General features: G+C 50.6%; 1 protein-coding gene and 1 long non-coding RNA gene across 33 annotated transcripts in view; both read left to right on the top strand.

The window, feature by feature from the left end:
- The window catches only part of LOC118373162 (mothers against decapentaplegic homolog 6-like), a 31,922-nt gene extending 7,376 nt beyond the window's left edge, over positions 1–24,546 (top strand). Inside the window, exon 4 of one of the 2 annotated variants that reach the window (XM_052509408.1) lies at positions 22,811–24,546. In XM_052509408.1, coding sequence (XP_052365368.1) covers positions 22,811–23,445 — 635 coding nt within the window. In that variant the 3' untranslated portion in view covers positions 23,446–24,546. The remainder of the gene's footprint in view (positions 1–22,810) is intronic. The other variant, XM_052509407.1, reaches the window with a different exon arrangement.
- Positions 5,409–9,314, top strand: LOC127924702 (uncharacterized). Of its 31 annotated transcripts, none has more exons than XR_008118627.1 (7): positions 5,409–7,454; positions 7,934–8,053; positions 8,136–8,375; positions 8,456–8,495; positions 8,536–8,575; positions 8,656–8,695; positions 8,736–9,314. It is a non-coding gene; the product is annotated as an uncharacterized LOC127924702 (long non-coding RNA). The 31 variants fall into 31 exon arrangements; XR_008118638.1 differs by lacking the exons at positions 8,536–8,575; positions 8,656–8,695 and adding exons at positions 7,614–7,653; positions 7,814–7,853; XR_008118632.1 differs by lacking the exons at positions 8,536–8,575; positions 8,656–8,695 and adding exons at positions 7,614–7,733; positions 7,814–7,853.
- Positions 24,547–24,849: the final 303 nt, after the last annotated feature.

The following is a 24,849-nucleotide window of genomic DNA, read 5'->3' as shown; positions in this document are numbered from 1 at the left end:
AGTAGGGCCCCCCTCCCGTAAATGTAAAGAGGAGTATAGAACACGGGAGTAGGGCCCCCCTCCCGTAAAGGTAAAGAGAAGTATAGAACACGGGAGTAGGGCCCCCCCCTCCCGTAAATGTAAAGAGGAGTATAGAACACGGGAGTATGCCCCCCTCCCGTAAATGTAAAGAGGAGTATAGAACACGGGAGTATGGCCCCCCCCCTCCCGTAAAGGTAAAGAGGAGTATAGAACACGGGAGTAGGGCCCCCCTCCCGTAAATGTAAAGAGGAGTATAGAACACGGGAGTAGGCCCCCCCCCCTCCCGTAAATGTAAAGAGGAGTATAGTGTGCAAGTATCAACACGCTATGAGCCATAAATCAGGGTCAATGCGGACAAGGAGCATGGGGGCTGGAAAGTGGAAACCCATTTCCCAGAATTCCTTGTTTATGAGGTGGGGTTGCTTGTTATTTATTGGCCTTGCCAGTTGTCAACCACTGTACATGTTTTCAAGGACATGCTCATGTTATTGACAAAGAAAGTTACTCCAGGTGATAAGAAAATATAGAACCATGTTGGGAAACTGGTCTGCTGTCAATACTAGAACTGGCCCACATATTGCTTTTCACTGACACATCATCAGCGACCAGACAAGCACTCACAACATAAGCAGCTGAGCTTCTTGTTGCCATCTATGGAAATGAGGTCCAGATGAGGAGACCTGACATCAGGGGTCTCCGCAATACTTCCATGATCATTTTACTCTTCTCTTTAAAAAGTCCCACAAAAGTCAACGCAACCAGTAACATTGTATGCTAAAGCAATAGCATATTTCTGAAATTAATTTCACTCGAGTTCGCCCACATTTCATCACCTACCTATGTGGATTTTGTTATCGGACATCAGTTCACCTCCAAAACTAGAAAGGGTTAACAGTTAGTCTTGAATATGGCAGCCCAAACACACACCCCTAGCCTAAGGTATATTGGCCCCCCCATCTGTATGTTTGCATAAATGGGCAAACTCTGCAGTTAATGAAGTTATTATGTTGTGCTTTACTCCCTCTGTTGAAAGCCTATTAAGACCAACCAAAGAGAGGGCCACATAATGCTCCTATTGTGAAAGTCGGATGGAGGGGGTCTTCTACAATCTAGATGCCACAGCAATGTAGCTATGTTCTCACTCTTTCTCTCTGCCCCCCTCTCTCTCTCTGTCTCTCTCTCTTTCTCTGCCACCCCCCTCTCTCTCTGTCTCTCTCTCTCCCCCTCCCTCTCTCTCCCTCCCCCTCTCTCTCACTTTTTCTCCCTCTCCCTCCCTCCCCGTCCCCACTCCCTCTCTCACCCTGTCCCCCTCTCCCACTCCCTCTCTCTCCCTGTCCCCCTCTCCCTCTCTCTCCCCATCCCCCTCTCCCACTCCCTCTCTCTCCCCCATCCCCCTCTCCCACTCCCTCTCTCTCTTCCCTCAAATCCCTCCATTCCTCTGGGTAATTGAGCAGTGGAAGGGGGTTGGCATTTTGTAAAGCAGAGTGGAGCAGAGTTCTGGTAAGAGGGGCTTTGGGGGGCTGGCTAGCAGGGCTGGCTGAGGCAGGAAACAGTCCCCTCTGGTTGAAACTCGAGTCCTGTTTGTTTACGCTGGGGGTCCTTGTAGTGCGGAGAGAGACCGCAGACTCACTCCATCAAACTCCACTGCCCAGCTCGTGGGGTGTTGAAAGGTGAACTAGCGTTATGTCCAACCTATCTTCAGCCGACTGTTTGTTCATAGCCAATCAAAACAGCCCTGAAAGCCCCGCCATGAGCCCCCATAGTCATTCAGTTATTTAGTGTGTTGTGTGTCGTTCCAAAACTCTTTACTCCCCAAATGTTTCGTTCTCTTGTTACTGTTTACAGGAATCATGGCACATTCCCTAGCTACTGTTGGTTCTACAAACTCCCAACACTTTTAGCTTCCTTCTGAATCTGTTGAAAGTGGAGTTTTGGGGGAGAGGGAGAGGTTAACATTTCTGATTCAAAGTGAGTGCATTCAGTCCTGTCAATCCACAATGTTGATGTTGGTTGTAATTTGTAGCAGGCACACAGAGCCAGTGACCCAGAGATAACTAAGGGAGGGCTTCTCCTATTGTTGGCCAGGAGAGTTGAGTGGAAATGGAAAGATCAATTTACCAAAGGTCGTCTGTGTGGTCCCTTCACTGCCCCGCCCCCCAGGCTGGATCAAATGACAGGAGGGGAATAAGGAAGGAGTGCAGCAGGCACACAAATGTATTCATTCCTCAACGTTTAAAGATCAAATGAAATCAACCTATTCAGAACTTCTTTTTTTTTTTTTTATTCAGCCTCAGTTTAGTTTATCTATTATGGATTAGATTATTGTGAAATAATTTCTCTTTATACTTTACAAATGATCAGTTCAAACTACAGGTGTAAAAAAAAAAGAATGGTTGCATTTGGTTGAATCATCTATGATCTCTTCTCTTTATTCATCTTAAAACAGTTGTTGTGAAGGCCTTGCAGCAGACAGGGTGTGGTGGTGCATACCTTCTACACAGACCTTTATCATTCCATCACTTAACGTAACCTGAAAACACACCACAAAATGTCCCTTGCTTTACAAATAGAAATGTCAACTGGAAGCTTTTAGGGCTTTTAGGGGGCCAGCTAGCGAGCGAGCTATCTCTACCTTCAGTCTAAGGTCTGTAAATAACACAGGGGTAGACCGCGTGTCACAGGCCTGTTTGTCGTTAAGGTCTCATTCATGGGAAAACCAGGGCAATGCCTTGTGTGAGACGCTCAGGAATGCCTTTCTGAATGACTTGGTGGAGATAACATCGGCGCTGAGGACTCTCATAGGGGTTCTACCAGGACACCGGCTAACTCAGCACTCTACACAAGAACACTATCAAGGAAGAGATCTATTGAACTTGATGTGGAGACTAGAGGCATAAGCAAAGCATACCAGCTCAACCCTTTTTCCTACCGAAGGTAATGGGGGACCATGTAAGATCAGGCAGATTATCAGGGTAGGACCGCTTGATGTTGACTCACGAAGGTAACTATATTTGTTGCGTGTTGTTTCTTCAAAGTGTAAGAGCATAAAAGAGAGATTCCACTGCTGGTGGTATTACATTGAGAGATAACGTGTTGTCTAACTGGCTACATCTAAAAATGAATTGGCTTCCTCTCCTTGCCTCCTCTCTATATTATCCACTGACCTACACAAAGCCCAGATAGTTCAAGGTAATTATTCTGCATGAGCTTCCCGTACTGTTCTGACCTATCCTGGATCCTATCCTGGATCCAAGCTAGCTGCTTTACAGTAATGAGACTGGGTATGAGTTGCACTCTAGTCTTGAGGTTAGGTGAGTGGACCCACTTCCTCTTTGCCCACCCTCCCAAATCCTATTTTTTGCGGCTTGTTGGTTTAAGCGGTGCGAGGAGGACTCAGTCAAACAACATCCTGCTTCAGAGCCCCTGTCTGCTCTTGTAGCCGCGCCAGGCCATGAATTGGCCCTTTGACTGTGGGGGCACGGCACTGGAATGCTGGGAAGAGAAGAGGGGGGGCCAGAGTGTTTCAGAAACAAGGAGAGGATGGTGGGGAGAGAGGGGGAGGAGGGGGTGGTCGAGAGTTACAGGTGATACGTGTTCGAACGTATCGCCGTCAGGACGAGGTTTTGTAGAAGTCCGTGTGTGTGTTTTCTATGCTGTGACTGACGTGCTACATTCTCAGCTACATTTCCAGCCACAACAGGGCTGCACAATTTAAGTCTTTAAAGCCCATAGTCTGGTTTTAGCTGCCACTTAATGGATCCATACCTGAACTCCCTAGTATCAATTCATCTCTAATTAGAAGTCAAAGATGAAAATGTACTACTACATACTAAAACCAGCATCCCTACAGAAACATTATTCTTCCCATCTCAGGGTTCTCTGTTTGACCTGAAGCGATAGCGTGGTCCCTTTGACCTGAAGCGATAGCATGTCCCTTTGACCTGAAGGGATAGCATGTCCCTTTGACCTGAAGCGATAGCATGTCCCTTTGACCTGAAGCGATAGCATGTCCCTTTGACCTGAAGCGATAGCGTGGTCCCTTTGACCTGAAGCGATAGCATGTCCCTTTGACCTGAAGCGATAGCGTGGTCCCTTTGACCTGAAGGGATAGCATGTCCCTTTGACCTGAAGCGATAGCATTGTCCCTTTGACCTGAAGCGATAGCATTGTCCCTTTGACCTGAAGGGATAGCGTTGTCCCTTTGACCTGAAGCGATAGCATTGTCCCTTTGACCTGAAGCGATAGCGTGGTCCCTTTGACCTGAAGCGATAGCATTGTCCCTTTGACCTGAAGCGATAGCATTGTCCCTTTGACCTGAAGCGATAGCGTGGTCCCTTTGACCTGAAGCGATAGCGTGGTCCCTTTGACCTGAAGGGATAGCATTGTCCCTTTGACCTGAAGGGATAGCATTGCCCCTTTGACCTGAAGCGATAGCAGAGTTCCTTTGACCTGAAGCGATAGCTTTATCCCTTTGACCTGAAGCGATAGCTTTATCTCTTTGACCTGAAGCGATAGCGTGGTCCCTTTGACCTGAAGCGATAGCATTGTCCCTTTGACCTGAAGCGATAGCGTTGTCCCTTTGACCTGAAGGGATAGCATTGTCCCTTTGACCTGAAGGGATAGCATTGTCCCTTTGACCTGAAGCGATAGCATTGTCCCTTTGACCTGAAGGGATAGCATGTCCCTTTGACCTGAAGCGATAGCATTGTCCCTTTGACCTGAAGCGATAGCATTGTCCCTTTGACCTGAAGCGATAGCATTGTCCCTTTGACCTGAAGCGATAGCATTGTCCCTTTGACCTGAAGGGATAGCGTTGTCCCTTTGACCTGAAGCGATAGCGGGGTCCCTTTGACCTGAAGCGATAGTGGGGTCCCTTTGACCTGAAGTGATAGCATTGTCCCTTTGACCTGAAGGGATAGCATCGTCCCTTTGACCTGAAGCGATAGCATGTCCCTTTGACCTGAAGCGATAGCGTGGTCCCTTTGACCTGAAGGGATAGCATTGTCCCTTTGACCTGAAGCGATAGCATGTCCCTTTGACCTGAAGCGATAGCGTGGTCCCTTTGACCTGAAGCGATAGCATTGTCCCTTTGACCTGAAGGGATAGCATTGCCCCTTTGACCTGAAGCGATAGCAGAGTTCCTTTGACCTGAAGCCTTTATCCCTTTGACCTGAAGCGATAGCTTTATCTCTTTGACCTGAAGCGATAGTCCCTTTGACCTGAAGCGATAGCATGGTCCCTTTGATCTGAAGCGATAGCTTTATCCCTTTGACCTGAAGCGATAGCATTGTCCCTTTGACCTGAAGCGATAGCATTGTCCCTTTGACCTGAAGGGATAGCATGTCCCTTTGACCTGAAGCGATAGCATGTCCCTTTGACCTGAAGCGATATCATTGTCCCTTTGACCTGAAGCGATAGCATTGTCCCTTTGACCTGAAGCGGTAGCGAGGTCCCTTTGACCTGAAGCGATAGCATTGTCCCTTTGACCTGAAGCGATAGCGAGGTCCCTTTGACCTGAAGCGATAGTGGGGTCCCTTTGACCTGAAGTGATAGCATTGTCCCTTTGACCTGAAGGGATAGCAACGTCCCTTTGACCTGAAGCGATAGCATGTCCCTTTGACCTGAAGCGATAGCGTGGTCCCTTTGACCTCAAGCGATAGCGTGGTCCCTTTGACCTGAAGGGATAGCATTGTCCCTTTGACCTGAAGCGATAGCATTGCCCCTTTGACCTGAAGCGATAGCATGTCCCTTTGACCTGAAGGGATAGCATTGTCCCTTTGACCTGAAGGGAAAGCGTTGTCCCTTTGACCTGAAGCGATAGCGGGGTCCCTTTGACCTGAAGCGATAGTGTGGTCCCTGGCATGCGTACAACACTTCCTCTTATGCATGACTGAGACACATTAGAGTATGGAATTCAACATTAAGAGCTGGCCCATTAACCACTTGCCATTTCCTCAAATATTTTCCATGGCGGCTCTTTTTCACTGGGAGCACATAGGTCCAGAGCTAGCAGCAGAGCTCTGGCTCACTGCTGCTTTCCACTACCTTTAGACTAGCGCCACTACAGGGGTCTTTACAACTGGAAGCAGATGCCTTTCACTCTTCAACCACTGATTTAAAAGGATTTGATAGTTGAAAGCAGTATGGCTGAAATCTATCCAGTCCTTTTACCTAGCAGTGGTCCAAGAAATGTTACCTTGGCTGGTGTAACCGATGTAAAATGGATAGCTAGTTAGCGGGGTGCGCTCTAATAGAGTTTCAAACGTTACTCGCTCTGAGACTTGGAGTAGTTATTCCCCTTGCTCTGCATGGGTAACGCTGCTTCGAGGGTGGCTGTTGTCGTTGTGTTCCTGGTTCGAGCCCAGGTAGGAGCGAGGAGAGGGACGGAAGCTATACTGTTACACTGGCAATACTATAGTGCCTATAAGAACATCCAATAGTCAAAGGTTAATGAAATACAGATGGTATAGAGAGAAATAGTCCTATAATTCCTATAATAACTACAACCTAAAACTTCTTACCTGGGAATATTGAAGACTCATGTTAAAAGGAACCACCAGCTTTCATATGTTCTCATGTTCTGAGTAAGGAACTTAAACGTTAGCTTTTTTACATAGCACATGTAAAAAAACACTTTCTCTCTCTCTCTCTCTCCTCTCTCCATTTATCTGTATGTTACTACCCTTACTCAGTCTCTCTCTCTCTTTCTCTCCCTCCTTCTCTCTCCATTTCTCTGTATGTTACTACCCTTACTCAGTCTCTCTCTCTTTCTCTCTCTCTTTCTCTCCCTCCTTCTCTCTCCCGCTCTCCTCCCTCCATGTAGTCAGGCTGTCGCAATTTAAAATACGGTTTAAATTACAGGACTGGCTGTGGCTTTCCATCGTTCCGTCAGAGTTTTTGCCAACTCGCAATTTGCCTAATGGAAGCCTGCCATGCTGTTGAACCTAAAGATTATTTGCAGATGTTGACAGGCAATGACTTTATGAAATGTTGGAAATTGTCGCGTGTGCTTTTTGCAGGAACGGTTGGTTAAGTTGTGTTTGTTTGAGAGAAGTTCTGTTTGCCTTGTTTAAGGAAATACTAGCTCGCCACGTTGTTGTTGAGTTGACTGTGTGTGTTTGCGCCCTAGAGACATACGGGGCGGTGTGTGTGTTTGTGTGTGTCTGCTTATGCGTGTGATTGCTTTCGTCAGTGTGTGTGTGTGTGTGTGTGTGTGTGTGTGTGTGTGTGTGTGTGTGTGTGTGTGTGTGTGTGTGTGTGTGTGTGTGTGTGTGTGTGTGTGTGTGTGTGTGTGTGTGTGTGTGTGTTCCTGCGCTGCATGATGTGATGGAAAGAGGCTACTTGAGACATCACGCTGACAGCCATTTTTCTCATGCCTGGGCCAGATGGATAGGTGGGTGTAGGAGTTTCTCATGCCTGGGCCAGATGGATAGGTGGGTGTAGGAGTTTCTCATCCCTGGGCCAGATGGATAGGTGGGTGTAGGAGTTTTGATGCCTGGGCCAGGTGGATAGGTGGGTGTAGGAGTTTCTCGTGCCTGGGCCAGATGGATAGGTGGGTGTAGGAGTTTCTCGTGCCTGGGCCAGATGGATAGGTGGGTGTAGGAGTTTCTCATGCCTGGGCCAGATGGATAGGTGGGTGTAGGAGTTTTTCATGCCTGGGCCAGATGGATAGGTGGGTGTAGGAGTTTCTCATGCCTGGTCCAGATGGATAGGTGGGTGTAGGAGTTTCTCGTGCCTGGGCCAGATGGATAGGTGGGTGTAGGAGTTTCTCGTGCCTGGGCCAGATGGATAGGTGGGTGTAGGAGTTTCTCATGCCTGGGCCAGATGGATAGGTGGGTGTAGGAGTTTTTCATGCCTGGGCCAGATGGATAGGTGGGTGTAGGAGTTTCTCATGCCTGGTCCAGATGGATAGGTGGGTGTAGGAGTTTCTCATGCCTGGGCCAGATGGATAGGTGGGTGTAGGAGTTTCTCATGCCTGGGCCAGATGGATAGGTGGGTGTAGGAGTTTCTCATGCCTGGGCCAGATGGATAGGTGGGTGTAGGAGTTTCTCATGCCTGAGACAGATGGATAGGTGGGTGTAGGAGTTTCTCATGCCTGGGTCAGATGGATATAGGTGGGTGTAGGAGTTTCTCATGCCTGGGCCAGATGGATAGGTGGGTGTAGGAGTTTCTCATGCCTGGGCCAGATGGATAGGTGGGTGTAGGAGTTTCTCATGCCTGGGCCAGATGGATAGGTGGGTGTAGGAGTTTCTCATGCCTGGGCCAGATGGATAGGTGGGTGTAGGAGTTTCTCATGCCTGGGCCAGATGGATAGGTGGGTGTAGGAGTTTCTCATGCCTGAGCCAGATGGATAGGTGGGTGTAGGAGTTTATCATGCCTGGGTCAGATGGATAGGTGGGTATAGGAGTTTCTCATGCCTGGGCCAGATGGATAGGTGGGTGTAGGAGTTTCTCATGCCTGGGCCAGATGGATAGGTGGGTGTAGGAGTTTCTCGTGCCTGGGCCAGATGGATAGGTGGGTGTAGGAGTTTCTCATGCCTGGGCCAGATGGATAGGTGAGTGTAGGAGTTTCTCATGCCTGGGCCAGATGGATAGGTGGGTGTAGGAGTTTATCATGCCTGGGCCAGATGGATAGGTGGGTGTAGGAGTTTCTCATGCCTGGGCCAGATGGATAGGTGGGTGTAGGAGTTTCTCATGCCTGGGCCAGATGAATAGGTGGGTGTAGGAGTTTCTCATGCCTGGGCCAGATGGATAGGTGGGTGTAGGAGTTTCTCATGCCTGGGCCAGATGGATAGGTGGGTGTAGGAGTTTCTCATGCCTGGGCCATATGGTTAGGTGGGTATAGTAGTTAAACAGAGGCTCCTCTCCTCACCACAGCTCCATTCAGCTCTGACTGTAACTTACTGTGACACCCAGAGCTTTCAATGAAGGTCGTGTCTCCAAGAGATTCATCTGAAACCACATCCATTAGTGAGCCTCATGGACGATCCTGTAAAGTCGTACTGCACCGACATTCATACAGTATCTTGTCTGTGTCCAGCTCGTTAATAATCGCCCAAATGAAAGATAAACAGTCAGGGAACATCGGGAATTCCCCAAAACGATGACTGGAGGACTATGTTTGGCGGCGAGGAAATAATACCCATTTTCAGTGCGGCCCTCCAGACCTTGTTTAAGGCCAAATGCTGCCCCAGCCTGTCCCTCTACCCAACCCCCCTGGCCCTCAACCTGTCCCCCTGCCCAACCCCCCTGGCCCTCAACCTGTCCCCCTGCCCAACCCCCTGGCCCTCAACCTGTCCCTCTACCCAACCCCCCTGGCCCTCAACCTGTCCCCCTGCCCAACCCCCTGGCCCTCAACCTGTCCCCCTGCCCAACCCCCCTGGCCCTCAACCTGTCCCTCTACCCAACCCCCCTGGCCCTCAACCTGTCCCCCTGCCCAACCCCCCTGGCCCTCAACCTGTCCCCCTGCCCAACCCCCCTGGCCCTCAACCTGTCCCTCTACCCAACCCCCTGGCCCTCAACCTGTCCCCCTGCCCAACCCCCTGGCCCTCAACCTGTCCCCCTGCCCAACCCCCCTGGCCCTCAACCTGTCCCTCTACCCAACCCCCCTGGCCCTCAACCTGTCCCTCTACCCAACCCCCCTGGCCCTCAACCTGTCCCCCTGCCCAACCCCCCTGGCCCTCAACCTGTCCCCCTGCCCAACCCCCCTGGCCCTCAACCTGTCCCTCTACCCAACCCCCCTGGCCCTCAACCTGTCCCTCTACCCAACCCCCCTGGCCCTCAACCTGTCCCTCTACCCAACCCCCCTGGCCCTCAACCTGTCCCCCTGCCCAACCCCCCTGGCCCTCAACCTGTCCCCTGCCCAACCCCCTGGCCCTCAACCTGTCCCCTGCCCAACCCCCCTGGCCCTCAACCTGTCCCCCTGCCCAACCCCCCTGGCCCTCAACCTGTCCCCCTGCCCAACCCCCCTGGCCCTCAACCTGTCCCTCTACCCAACCCCCCTGGCCCTCAACCTGTCCCCCTGCCCAACCCCCCTGGCCCTCAACCTGTCCCCCTGCCCAACCCCCCTGGCCCTCAACCTGTCCCTCTACCCAACCCCCCTGGCCCTCAACCTGTCCCTCTATCCAACCCCCCTGGCCCTCAACCTGTCCCCCTCCCCACCCCCCCTGGCCCTCAACCTGTCCCCCTGCCCAACCCCCCTGGCCCTCAACCTGTCCCTCTCCCCAACCCCCCTGGCCCTCAACCTGTCCCTCTACCCAACCCCCCTGGCCCTCAACCTGTCCCTCTACCCAACCCCCCTGGCCCTCAACCTGTCCCCCTGCCCAACCCCCCTGGCCCTCAACCTGTCCCCCTGCCCAACCCCCCTGGCCCTCAACCTGTCCCTCTACCCAACCCCCCTGGCCCTCAACCTGTCCCCCTGCCCAACCCCCTGGCCCTCAACCTGTCCCCCTGCCCAACCCCCTGGCCCTCAACCTGTCCCCCTGCCCAACCCCCCTGGCCCTCAACCTGTCCCCCTGCCCAACCCCCCTGGCCCTCAACCTGTCCCCCTGCCCAACCCCCCTGGCCCTCAACCTGTCCCTCTACCCAACCCCCCTGGCCCTCAACCTGTCCCCCTGCCCAACCCCCCTGGCCCTCAACCTGTCCCCCTGCCCAACCCCCTGGCCCTCAACCTGTCCCTCTACCCAACCCCCTGGCCCTCAACCTGTCCCTCTACCCAACCCCCTGGCCCTCAACCTGTCCCCCTGCCCAACCCCCTGGCCCTCAACCTGTCCCCTGCCCAACCCCCTGGCCCTCAACCTGTCCCTCTACCCAACCCCCTGGCCCTCAACCTGTCCCTCTACCCAACCTCCCTGGCCCTCAACCTGTCCCTCTACCCAACCCCCTGGCCCTCAACCTGTCCCCCTGCCCAACCCCCTGGCCCTCAACCTGTCCCCCTGCCCAACCCCCTGGCCCTCAACCTGTCCCCCTGCCCAACCCCCTGGCCCTCAACCTGTCCCCCTGCCCAACCCCCTGGCCCTCAACCTGTCCCCTGCCCAACCCCCTGGCCCTCAACCTGTCCCTCTACCCAACCCCCTGGCCCTCAACCTGTCCCCTACCCAACCCCCTGGCCCTCAACCTGTCCCCCTGCCCAACCCCCTGGCCCTCAACCTGTCCCCCTGCCCAACCCCCTGGCCCTCAACCTGTCCCTCTACCCAACCCCCTGGCCCTCAACCTGTCCCTCTACCCAACCTCCCTGGCCCTCAACCTGTCCCTCTACCCAACCCCCTGGCCCTCAACCTGTCCCCCTGCCCAACCCCCTGGCCCTCAACCTGTCCCCCTGCCCAACCCCCTGGCCCTCAACCTGTCCCCCTGCCCAACCCCCTGGCCCTCAACCTGTCCCCCTGCCCAACCCCCTGGCCCTCAACCTGTCCCTCTACCCAACCCCCTGGCCCTCAACCTGTCCCCCTGCCCAACCCCCTGGCCCTCAACCTGTCCCCTGCCCAACCCCCTGGCCCTCAACCTGTCCCTCTACCCAACCCCCTGGCCCTCAACCTGTCCCTCTACCCAACCCCCTGGCCCTCAACCTGTCCCCCTGCCCAACCCCCTGGCCCTCAACCTGTCCCCCTGCCCAACCCCCTGGCCCTCAACCTGTCCCTCTACCCAACCCCCTGGCCCTCAACCTGTCCCTCTACCCAACCCCCTGGCCCTCAACCTGTCCCTCTACCCAACCCCCTGGCCCTCAACCTGTCCCCCTGCCCAACCCCCTGGCCCTCAACCTGTCCCTCTACCCAACCCCCTGGCCCTCAACCTGTCCCCCTGCCCAACCCCCTGGCCCTCAACCTGTCCCCCTGCCCAACCCCCTGGCCCTCAACCTGTCCCTCTACCCAACCCCCTGGCCCTCAACCTGTCCCTCTATCCAACCCCCTGGCCCTCAACCTGTCCCCCTGCCCAACCCCCTGGCCCTCAACCTGTCCCCTGCCCAACCCCCTGGCCCTCAACCTGTCCCTCTACCCAACCCCCTGGCCCTCAACCTGTCCCCTGCCCAACCCCCTGGCCCTCAACCTGTCCCCCTGCCCAACCCCCTGGCCCTCAACCTGTCCCTCTACCCAACCCCCTGGCCCTCAACCTGTCCCCTGCCCAACCCCCTGGCCCTCAACCTGTCCCCCTGCCCAACCCCCTGGCCCTCAACCTGTCCCCTGCCCAACCCCCTGGCCCTCAACCTGTCCCTCTACCCAACCCCCTGGCCCTCAACCTGTCCCTCTACCCAACCTCCCTGGCCCTCAACCTGTCCCCCTACCCAACCCCCTGGCCCTCAACCTGTCCCCCTGCCCAACCCCCCTGGCCCTCAACCTGTCCCCCTGCCCAACCCCCCTGGCCCTCAACCTGTCCCCCTGCCCAACCCCCCTGGCCCTCAGCCTGTTCAGTGACATGATTGGCTGTAACACAGTATGACATATTGGTCCTGCCCCGTTCATACAACTAGAGACGTATCGTTCTCGTCATTGTATTCATTCTGTTGTAGATGGAGTGTGTGTTCCTCAGGCTACATAGAGGAGTTGAGCCTCTCTGTTTGCTCTGCCCTCTCCTCAGTACACTTTGATGTTAAAGTAGAGAGAACAGAAGAAACTGTCTGCTTTCTGTCCTCATTTTGTAAAGACTAGTGTCATACTGTAGGACTAATAACCCTCCTCCTGCCCACCAGTCTCAATGGGAACACTGTTCCTTCCTTGCCTTCACTTCTTCACACCAAGTCTTGTGTTTTCTCTTCAGTGATTGGTTGAAGTGAAGAGTCTAGCAGTGTTATTTTAGTGTCCCTTTTTTTTTTAGAAATCCACTTCTGAGGAAAGAAGGAAGGAGGGTTCAGCAGATATGACGTTGAATGTGCTCTAGTCCACCCATCTTTACATAGATCCATACTGACCCACACCGTACAGAGGCTACACACAGAGAGAGCACTGAGTGTGCCTTGTTGCCATAACTCATTCAATCTTCTGCTTGAATGCATTTTCCAATCAACAAAAAAATCACAAGCACAACTGACTGGCGGCCAGCAGGCCCTGTTGTAGTCTGTGTTGTCTGGCTGATGATACAGTCTTCTGATGGTAGAGATATCCCAGACTCCAACCTAAATGTGGCCCTGCTAGATGGAAGTTGCCCTGTAATGATAGTTGTCTCCAAAAACACAGGTCCGGGCCGTACCACTAGACTGCCAGGCAGGGGTGCCGGGAGGGTGTAGGATATTTTAGATTTTCGAGCCTTTCGGAAATTCGAGGAACTTTAATTGAATGAAACATCTCTTGAATGCCCAGTCATAAATAATGGAGAGGCTGGGTTTGTCAAGGTTGTTGTCGGTGGCTGAATTCTATCCTCCCCTGTCGTCCCTGGTTCCCTCGCTCCCCCCCTTCTCCCCCTCTTCTCTGTCAGCGCAGTGGAAGAGTCTAATAACTGGAGGGGAATCTAATCCTTGGCACAGGATGAGAGACATGGGTCTCCCTCCCTCCCCCAGTCTCTTTTTCTCTCTCACTCTCAAGTCTCTCCCACTTTTTTTTTTTTTGGTGCTGGCTATGGTTGGCAGGGTCTTTCTCTCTCACTCCCTCTCTCTCTCTCTCTCTCTCTCTCTCTCTCTCTCTCTCTCTCTCTCTCTCTCTCTCTCTCTCTCTCTCTCTCTCTCTCTCTCTCTCTCTCTCTCTCCCTCTCTCTCTCTCTCTCTCTCTCTCTCTCTCTCTCTCTCTCTCTCTCTCTCTCTCTCTCTCTCTCTCTCTCAATCTCTGTTGCTCCCTCTCTCTCTCTCACCCCCTCTCTCTCTCTCTCAATCTTTCTCTCTCTCTCTCTCTCTCTCTCTCTCTCTCTCTCTCACTCTCTCAATCTCTGTTGCTCCTCTCTCTCTCTCTCTCTCTCTTCTCTCTCTCTCTCTCTCTCTCTCTCGCTCCCTCCCTCTCTCTCTCTTTCTGTCGTTCTCTCTGTCTCTCAATCTTTCTCTCTCTCCCTCCCTCTCTTTCTCTCTTTCTCTCTCTCTCTCTCTCTCTCTCTCTCTCTCTCACTCCTTCCCTCTCTTTTTTTCCCTCCGTGCTGGTGGAGGTTGGCAGGAGTTTCCTACACAGTCAGAGCTAGCTGCAAAACTGGGAGTTCATTTATACACTATGGATAGAAAGAAAGAAAGAAAGAAAGAAAGAAAGAAAGAAAGAAAGAAAGAAAGAAAGAAAGAAAGAAAGAAAGAAAGAAAGAAAGAAAGAGAGAGAGAAAGACAGAGAGAAAGAAAGAACGACAGAAAGAAAGAAAGAAGAGAAGGAAAGAGAGAGAGAGAGAAAGAAAGAAAGAAAGAAAGAAAGAAATGTGTCCATGTTGGTACTGAGGTGGTTAGAGACTGAGGTTCAGGAGCCTGTGGGGAGCCGGCAGGAAACGACTTGTCTGACCTCTGAACTTGGAGTGGTACTTCTTTAGTCTCACGTCTTCGTGCACGAGCCTCATAAGAGGAGTTAATACCCGCCACTTGATCCGACCAGGAAAAACTCCTACTTATTAATCATCTGTTTTAACATGTTCATCAGCACTTATTGTCCATTCATTCATGTAGCAGGTATATCAGCACAGTGAACAGTTGATCTGATAATATCCTTTAATAAATGACTAGTTTCAAAATGGTTGTACCTCAAAATGGTGGACTAAATGTTTGTCAGTGTTCAGTAAACAGCAGAAATAGGACGACTTCCAATGGGTTTGAAGTAACATCACAAGGACGTCAAACAGACAGACATCAACTAGATGTCGACCACCATGACATCTCTTCCAATGGGTTTGAAGTAACATCACAAGGACATCAAACAGACAGACATCAACATCAACTAGATGTCGACCACCATGACATCTCTTCCAATGGGTTTGAAGTAACATCACAAGGACATCAAACAGACAGACATCAACATCAACTAGATGTCGACCACCATGACATCTCTTCCAATGGGTTTGAAGTAACATCACAAGGACATCAAACAGACAGACATCAACATCAACTAGATGTCGACCACCATGACATCTCTTCCAATGGGTTTGAAGTAACATCACAAGGACATCAAACAGACAGACATCAACTAGATGTCGACCACCATGACATCTCTTCCAATGGGTTTGAAGTAACATCACAAGGACGTCAAACAGACATATATCAACATCAACTAGATGTCAACCACCATGACATCTCTTCCAATGGGTTTGAAGTAACATCACAAGGACATCAAACAGACAGACATCAACATCAACTAGATGTCGACCACCATGACATCTCTTCCAATGGGTTTGAAGTAACATCACAAGGACATCAAACAGACAGACATCAACTAGATGTCGACCACCATGACATCTCTTCCAATGGGTTTGAAGTAACATCACAAGGACATCAAACAGACAGACATCAACATCAACTAGATGTCGACCACCATGACATCTCTTCCAATGGGTTTGAAGTAACATCACAAGGACATCAAACAGACAGACATCAACATCAACTAGATGTCGACCACCATGACATCTCTTCCAATGGGTTTGAAGTAACATCACAAGGACATCAAACAGACAGACATCAACATCAACTAGATGTCGACCACCATGACATCTCTTCCAATGGGTTTGAAGTAACATCACAAGGACATCAAACAGACAGACATCAACATCAACTAGATGTCGACCACCATGACATCTCTTCCAATGGGTTTGAAGTAACATCACAAGGACATCAAACAGACAGACATCAACATCAACTAGATGTCGACCACCATGACATCTCTTCCAATGGGTTTGAAGTAACATCACAAGGACATCAAACAGACAGACATCAACATCAACTAGATGTCGACCACCATGACATCTCTTCCAATGGGTTTGAAGTAACATCACAAGGACATCAAACAGACAGACATCAACATCAACTAGATGTCGACCACCATGACATCTCTTCCAATGGGTTTGAAGTAACATCACAAGGACATCAAACAGACAGACATCAACATCAACTAGATGTCGACCACCATGACATCTCTTCCAATGGGTTTGAAGTAACATCACAAGGACATCAAACAGACAGACATCAACTAGATGTCGACCACCATGACATCTCTCTGGTTCTCATACCTTGGAGGGTGAAACGGAGAGACAAGGAGAGAAGTGTGAGGGTGTTTGGGGTGTGTCTGTCAGATTGGCACTAAGAGAGGGTGAAACGGAGAGACACGGAGAGAAGGGTGAGGGTGTTTGGGGTTTGTCTGTCGGATTGGCACTAAGAGAGGGTGAAACGGAGAGACACGGAGAGATGGGTGAGGGTGTTTGGGGTGTGTCTGTCAGATTGGCACTAAGAGAGGGTGAAACGGAGAGACAAGGAGAGAAGTGTGAGGGTGTTTGGGGTGTGTCTGTCAGATTGGCACTAAGAGAGGGTGAAACGGAGAGACACGGAGAGAAGGGTGAGGGTGTTTGGGGTGTGTCTGTCAGATTGGCACTAAGAGAGGGTGAAACGGAGAGACAAGGAGAGAAGTGTGAGGGTGTTTGGGGTGTGTCTGTCAGATTGGCACTAAGAGAGGGTGAAACGGAGAGACACGGAGAGAAGGGTGAGGGTGTTTGGGGTTTGTCTGTCGGATTGGCACTAAGAGAGGGTGAAACGGAGAGACACGGAGAGAAGGGTGAGGGTGTTTGGGGTTTGTCTGTCGGATTGGCACTAAGAGAGGGTGAAACGGGGAGACAAGGAGAGAAGGGTGAGGGTGTTTGGGGTGTGTCTGTCAGATTGGCACTAAGAGAGGGTGAAACGGAGAGACAAGGAGAGAAGGGTGAGGGTGTTTGGGGTGTGTCTGTCGGATTGGTACTAAGAGAGGGTGAAACGGAGAGACACGGAGAGAAGGGTGAGGGTGTTTGGGGTGTGTCTGTCGGATTGGCACTAAGAGAGGGTGAAACGGAGAGACACGGAGAGAAGGGTGAGGGTGTTTGGGGTGTGTCTGTCGGATTGGCACTAAGAGAGGGTGAAATGGAGAGACACGGAGAGAAGGGTGAGGGTGTTTGGGGTTTGTCTGTCGGATTGGCACTAAGAGAGGGTGAAACGGAGAGACACGGAGAGAAGGGTGAGGGTGTTTGGGGTGTGTCTGTCAGATTGGCACTAAGAGAGGGTGAAACGGAGAGACATGGAGAGAAGGGTGAGTGTGTTTGGGGTGTGTCTGTCAGATTGGCACTAAGAGAGGGTGAAACGGAAAGACATGGAGAGAAGGGTGAGGGTGTTTGGGGTGTGTCTGTCAGATTGGCACTAAGAGAGGGTGATTTTGAAAATGCAATAACAAAAGCTACTTATCTAATTGGTAAACAGAGCTGTTAAAGGGTGGTTGGGTTAAATGGTTGCAGAACACTGTAATTGCTGCCAGATTCTCTCTGTCTCTCTCTCTCACTCTCTGTCTCTCTCTCTCTCTCTCTCTCTCTCTCTCTCTCTCTCTCTCTCTCTCTCTTTCTCTGTCTCCCCCTCTCTCTGTCTCTGTCTCTCTCTCTCTCTGTCTCTCTCTCTCTCTCTCTCTCTCTCTCTCTCTCTCTCTTTTCTCTGTCTCCCCCCTCTCTCTCTGTCTCGCTCTCACCCCTCTCTCACTCTGTCTCTTTGTCTCTCTCTGTCTCTCTCTCTCGCCCCTCTGTGTCTCTGTCTCTCTCTCTCTCTCTCTCTCTCTCTCTCTCTCTCTCTCTCTCTCTCTCTCTCTCTCTAGCCACTAAGGACATGATAACAAGGCATCAGCTACAGCTGTTATTCTGTATATAATTGAAATCAATATATATTCTATAATGTCTAAGTTTGTTATATGATTTGATATGATATGACATAAGAATAATACTATATCAGATTCAGATTATACCATAATTATTGGTCCTGCCCCCATTCATGGAACATTGACTGAAACTTATCAGAGAGAACTATAGAAAATCCAACTGAAACTGATCAACTGAAACTGATCAGAGAGAACTACAGAAAATCCAACTGAAACTGATCAACTGAAACTGATCAGAGAGAACTATAGAAAATCTAACTGAAACTGATCAACTGAAACTGATCAGAGAGAACTATAGAAAATCAAACTGATACTGATCAGAGAGAATTATAGAAAATCCAACTGAAACTGATCAGAGAGAACTATAGAAAATCAAACTGAAACTGATCAGAGAGAACTATAGAAAATCTAACTGATACTGATCAGAGAGAACTATAGAAAATCAAACTGAAACTGATCAGAGAGAACTATAGAAAATCTAACTGTAACTGATCAGAGAGAACTATAGAAAATATAACTGAAACTGAACAGAGAGAACTATAGAAAATCAAACTGAAACTGATCAGAGAGAACTATAGAAAATCTAACTGAAACTGGTCAGAGAGAACTATAGAAAATCAAACTGAAACTGATCAGAGAGAACTATAGAAAATCAAACTGATACTGATCAGAGAGAACTATAGAAAATCCAACTGAAAAGTTCAGTTTAATGCACAAGGCTCAGGTTAGCCAAAACAATGATGAATAATAAATACTCTGACATCCTGAAGGAAACATGTGCACGCGCACACACACACACACACACACAGACACACGCGCACAGACACACACACACACACACACAGACACACGCACGCACACACAGACACACACGCGCACGCACACACACACACACACAGACACACACACACACACACACACACACACACACACACACACACACACACACACACACACACACACACACACACACATTGCTTTTTGTTCTTCAAGCCATAACTAAACAAATTGATAACCTTTAGTTTGTACCCTCCCCTTTCTAAATTCCACAGAAAGTTTACATTCCTCTCTTCCCCCTCTCTCTCCCCTTCTCTCCCCCTCTTTTCCCCCTCTCTTCCCCCTCTCTTCCCCCTCTCTCTCCCCCTCTCCCCCTCTCTCTCCCCCTCTCTCCCCCTCTCTTCCCCTCTCTCTCCCCCTCTCTCTCCCCCTCTCTCTCCCCTTCTCTCCCTCCTCTCTTCCCCCTCTCTTCCCCCTCTTCCCCCTATCTTCCTCCTCTCTTCCCCTCTCTCTCCCCCCTCTCCCCCTCTCTTCCCCCTCTCTCTCCCCTGTCTCCCCCTCTCTTCCCCTCTCTTCCCCCTCTCTTCCCCCTCTCTCCCCCTCTCTCCCCCTCCCTCCCCCCCTCTATTCCCCTCTCTCCCCCCTCTTCCCCTCTCTCCCCCTCTCTTCCCCTCTCTCCCCCTCTCTTCCCCTCTCCCCCTCTCTCCCCCTCTCTCTTCCCATCTCTCCCCCTTCTCTTCCCCCTCTCTCCCCCTCTCTTCCCCCTCTCTTCCCCCTCTCTTCCCCCTCCCCCTCTCTCTTCCCCCTCTCTCTCCCCCCCCTCTCTTCCCCCTCTCTTCCCCCCTCTCTCTCCCCCCTCTCTCTTCCCCTCTCTTCCCCCTCTCTTCCCCCTCTCTCTCACAAGCTCTTAGTGATGAGAGATGATCTGGTAAAGGGAAGCACACATGAGGTGTAATATATCTCTACATTGGATTAGGTCAGAAATGTTACACAGCACATAGCAAATGACATCAATCTACATGAGAGATATACCTGCACAGCACCTGTACAAACCACTGACCTCAATGCACACGATGAACAGCTATATCCTGAAAGAAAGCCTGTGTGAAATGAATGGTAGTGAACACATAGCGTAGTTAAAGAGTCAATATAACCCACTTGTGTGTCATGCATTTGATGCCAATGGATTTGCACTGTTTCAGTTCATGCAGGGGACTGGAGAAATACCTGACATTTAGACATTTCTAATCAAATGTGTATTTTCCCATAGTGCTCCTTCCCCATTCTCCTGTATGAGTTGATCTGTGTTATTACAGGGAAGAGTACAGGCTGTGTAACGTCTGTCTGATCCCGCTCCCTGCTAGCAGCCTGTTCTGTTCCCTCTTATTGTGGAGCTGTAAAAAGTGCAGACCGCAGGAGCTGCCAGGCTGGAATTCACTAATGACACACGTGGGCCTCAGATGAGAAGTGCAATTTGAAAAAACGGTGTGTGTGTTTGCACATGTTAAAGTTTGCACACAGAGTATGTCCACCTACAGAAAAGTCAAATGTCCACAGTGAAAACGTACAGCTCCACACACTGCATCTCCGCACAGCGTCACCTTAAAGCAGCCTGTTAATAGGAAAGAGGGCGGCCATTAGAGCCCCAGAGATGGGGGCTAGCATGAGTATGAAAGGAATGGGGCCACAGGCGCATGGGCTTTAAATCCTCTGTGTCAATAGAGTCTCTGGAGCAAAATAATGGCATCACTCTGTGTGGGAGTTAATGTGAGCTGATAGCATGAGGGCTGGGGGGTCAGGGGTTCGCGGGCTCGCGCTAGGTTGTCAGGGAGCTGAATGCTGCATGATCCCTCCCCCTCTGCCCTCTCTCTCTGCCCTCTCTCTCTCTCTCTCTCCTCTCTCTCTCTCTCTCTCTCTCTCTCTCTCTCTCTCTCTCTCTCTCTCTCTGTCTCTGCTCTCTCTCTCTGTCTCTCTCTGCTCTCTCTTTCTCTCTCTCTGCTCCCCCTCTCTGTCTCTGCTCTCTCTCTCTGCTCTCTCTCTCTCTCTCTCTGCTGTCTCTGTATCTGCTCCCCCTCTCTCTGTCTCTGTCTCTGCTCTCTCTCTCTCTCTCTCTGCTCTCTTCTCTCTCTCTCTCTCTCTCTCTCTCTCTCTGCTCTCTCTCTCTCTCTCTCTCTCTCTCTCTCTCTCTCTCTCTCTCTCTCTCTCTCTCTCTCTCTCTCTCTCTCTCTCTCTCTCTCTCTGTCTCTGCTCTCTCTCTCTGTCTCTCTCTGCTCTCTCTCTCTCTTTCTCTCTCTCTCTCTGCGCTCCCTGTCTCTGTCTCTCTCTCTCTGCTCTCTCTCTCTGCCCTCTCTCTCTCTTTGCCCTCTCTCTCTCTCTCTCTCTCTCTCTCTCTCTGCCCTCTCTCTCTGTCTCTCTCTCTGTCTCTCTGTCTCTCTCTCTGTCTCTCTCTCGCTCTCTCTCTTAATTAAATTAAATTCAGTTTGCTTTATTGGCATGATGTAACAATGTTCATATTGCTGAAGCTTACTTTGGATAACCATTTATTGAACAATAACAATAAGCATACAGTAGAGTACATGTGCAGGTTGATTGGTTTGTCAGACACTGTCCCTCATCTTATGGCAGGCAGCAATGTAGTGCACTGCCAACCCACAGCTCTCTGCATTCTCCCCCAACAGGATACACAGATAGATTCTCTCTCTCTCTCCCTTTCTCTCTCCCCCTTTCCCTCTCTCTCCCCCTTTCCCTCTCTCTCTCCCTCTCTCTCCCTCCTTTTCTCGCCCTCTCCCTTTCTCTCCCTTTCTCTCTCTCTCACTCTCCCTTTCTCTCTCTCTCCCTTCCTCTCCCCCCCTTTCCCTCTCTCTCTCCCTCTCTCTCCCTCCTTTTCTCGCCCTCTCCCTCCCTTTCTCTCTCTCTCCCTTTCTCTCTCTCTCCCTCCTTTTCTCTCTCTCCCTTTCTCTCCCGTTCTCTCCCTTTCTCTCTCTCTCACTCTCCCTTTCTCTCTCTCTCCCTTCCTCTCCCCCCCTTTCCCTCTCTCTCTCCCTCCTTTTCTCGCCCTCTCTCTCCCTCTTTCTCTCCCTTTCTCTCTCTCTCTCTCTCTCTCTCTCCCTCTCTCTCCCTCCTTTTCTCTCTCTCCCTTTCTCTCCTTTCTCTCTCTTTCTCTCCCTTTCTCTCTCTCTCTCTCTCTCTCTCTCTCTCTCTCTCTCTCTCTCTCTCTTCTTTCTCTCTCTCCCTTTCTCTCTCCCTTTCTTTCTCTCTCTCTGTCTCTCTCGCTCACTTTTTCTTTCTCCCTCTCTCTCTTAGCTCGTGGGGATAGGGGCTATGAGATGGAGGAATGGGGGGGGGGGCTCTCCCACGCGGGCTCACCCGTCTGGAATGCGGAGGGGAGGGGTGTAGAGGGGGAGGGGGAGGAAGGTGCAGTGGGGTATTGCTGGTCAAGATGACAGTTTTTCCAGGGTTTTTAGAACTTACTACTAATGGCTCATGGGAAATGAGGAACGAGGAACTTACTAGAAGCTGAGGAGTTTTTGTTTTTGTAAGTAGGATTGTTTTGTGTTGAAAATGTTACAGTTTCCATTTCCTCTCCTCGGTCTATCAGTCTGGTCTCTCTCCTAGGTCTATCAGTCTGGTCTCTCTCCTCGGTCTATCAGTCTGGTCTCCCTCCCAAGTCTATCAGTCTGGTCTCTCTCCTCGGTCTATCAGTCTGGTCTCTCTCCTCGGTCTATCAGTCTGGTCTCCCTCCCAAGTCTATCAGTCTGGTCTCTCTCCTCGGTCTATCAGTCTGGTCTCTCTCCTCGGTCTATCAGTCTGGTCTCTCTCCTAGGTCTATCAGTCTGGTCTCTCTCCTCGGTCTATCAGTCTGGTCTCTCTCCCAAGTCTATCAGTCTGGTCTCTCTCCTCGGTCTATCAGTCTGGTCTCTCTCCCAAGTCTATCAGTCTGGTCTCTCTCCTCGGTCTATCAGTCTGGTCTCTCTCCTCGGTCTATCAGTCTGGTCTCCCTCCTCGGTCTATCAGTCTGGTCTCTCTCCTCGGTCTATCAGTCTGGTCTCTCTCCTAAGTCTATCAGTCTGGTCAATGGACACATGTCTTTACTTGAAGTTAGTGACTGTAGTAAATCTAGCTTTAGTTTGTTCAGATATTCAGGGTAACTTTCACTCTCTTCCTCCCCCACAAATGAATATAATTCATATCAGCTTTATTGGCATGAAAAGTGAATGGGGTTACAACTATAACAATGTCTCTCTCTCTCCTTCTCAGCCCCCGGTACCTCCGTGGGCTCCTCGTCCTCCTGTGAGCGGCGTTCCCACTGGTGCAGCGTAGCCTACTGGGAACAGCAGACGCGGGTCGGCCGCCTCTACCCGGCCCACGAGCCCTCGCTCAGCATCTTCTACGACCTACCTCAGGGCACGGGCCTCTGCCTGGGCCAACTCAACGCCGTTGCCAACGCTAGCAACGGTCACCGCTGCGACGGTCACCATGGCAACCGTAGTCACCGCGGCGGTAGTGGCAGCAGCACGGTCAGCTGTGTCCAGCGAACGCGCAGCAAAATCGGCTACGGGATTGTCCTGAGCCAAGAACCTGACGGAGTGTGGATCTACAACCGTAGCCAGCACCCAGTGTTTGTCCACTCGCCCACCCTGGACCTGCCCAGCTCAGTGAGGGGACTGACGGTGAGGAGGGTGATGCCTGGCTACTCACTCAAAGTGTTTGACTATGACAAGTCCAGTTGGATCCTGCAGCAGGGCATGGAGCCCCCTGTGGGGCTGGAGGGCCCCTATGACCCCCACAGTGTGAGGATCAGCTTCGCCAAGGGCTGGGGCCCCTGCTACTCCAGACAGTTCGTCACCTCCTGCCCCTGCTGGGTGGAGGTGTTGCTCAATACCCACAGATAACACACAGACTAGGAAGACAGACAGAGGGATGGATGGACAGGCATACACACGGATGGACAGACGGGGAAACACAAATACAGTACACGTATATACTTACACAGGTGCTCACAGGTATATGTGTACACACACACACACACACACACACACACACACACACACACACACACACACACACAGACATACACAGACATACACACACACACACACATACACACACACACATAGACACACACACACACAGACACACACACACACACACACACACATACACACACACACACACATAGACACACACACACATAGACACACACACACACACACACACACACACACACACACACACACACACACACACACACATAGACACACACACACACACACACACACACACACACACACACACATAGACACACACACACACACACACATAGACACACACACACACACACACACACACACACACACACACACAGACACACACACACACACACACACACACACACATAGACACACACACACATAGACACACACACATAGACACACACACACACACACACACACAGACACACACACACACATAGACACACACACACATAGACACACACACACACACACACATACACACACATAGACACACACACACACACACACACACACACACACACACACACACACACACACACACACACACACACACACACACACACACACACACATAGACACACACACACACACACACACACACACACACACACATAGACACACACACAGACACACACACACACACAGACAGCTATCTCAACCAACTATCCCAAATATAATCTACCTAGATTTAATATAAAGTTTTATATATTATATGAAATATATTATACTTGTAAATACCAAGTCATTTTTACAATGCAATTATTTATGTATAGTGTAATGTGTATATGGATGAAATAAAACAAAAAAGAACAGAATTATGCACTTTGGATTCTATATATGCTGAAAGAGATATATCCTGCAGACAACATGACACACCTGGTTTTAGTTCTCATATTTTATCAATCACCTGAAAAGTTATGCCATTCACACATTGACAATAAAGTACTCGTATTCTAAGATGTTGGGCTTTCTTCAAACTTTGATTTAGTCTTTCTACTGATATTCTCTGGTGGTGTTTTGTGTATTGAGTTGAGATATGTGACGTGACAGAGGGCACTAGAGTTGTCGAGGTCAAAGTACATTCTGATCAGTTGTGGGATAAAAACAGCAGAGGTGTAGTGGATGATAACACAATGCATTTACCCTTTACGCTCAACAGTACGTTGAAAAGCTTCAGTCATAGTCTTCCAATTAAATAGCTATGTTACTTCATTACCACCGTCAGGATCAACCAAATGAGGTTCATTCACATCTGATTGG

The sequence above is a fragment of the Oncorhynchus keta genome, unplaced genomic scaffold (genome assembly GCF_023373465.1).
Source record: "Oncorhynchus keta strain PuntledgeMale-10-30-2019 unplaced genomic scaffold, Oket_V2 Un_contig_4469_pilon_pilon, whole genome shotgun sequence".
Classification (NCBI taxonomy): domain Eukaryota; kingdom Metazoa; phylum Chordata; class Actinopteri; order Salmoniformes; family Salmonidae; genus Oncorhynchus; species Oncorhynchus keta.
Note: the sequence above shows the minus strand (reverse complement) of the source record. Positions and strands in the feature narration are given on the sequence as shown.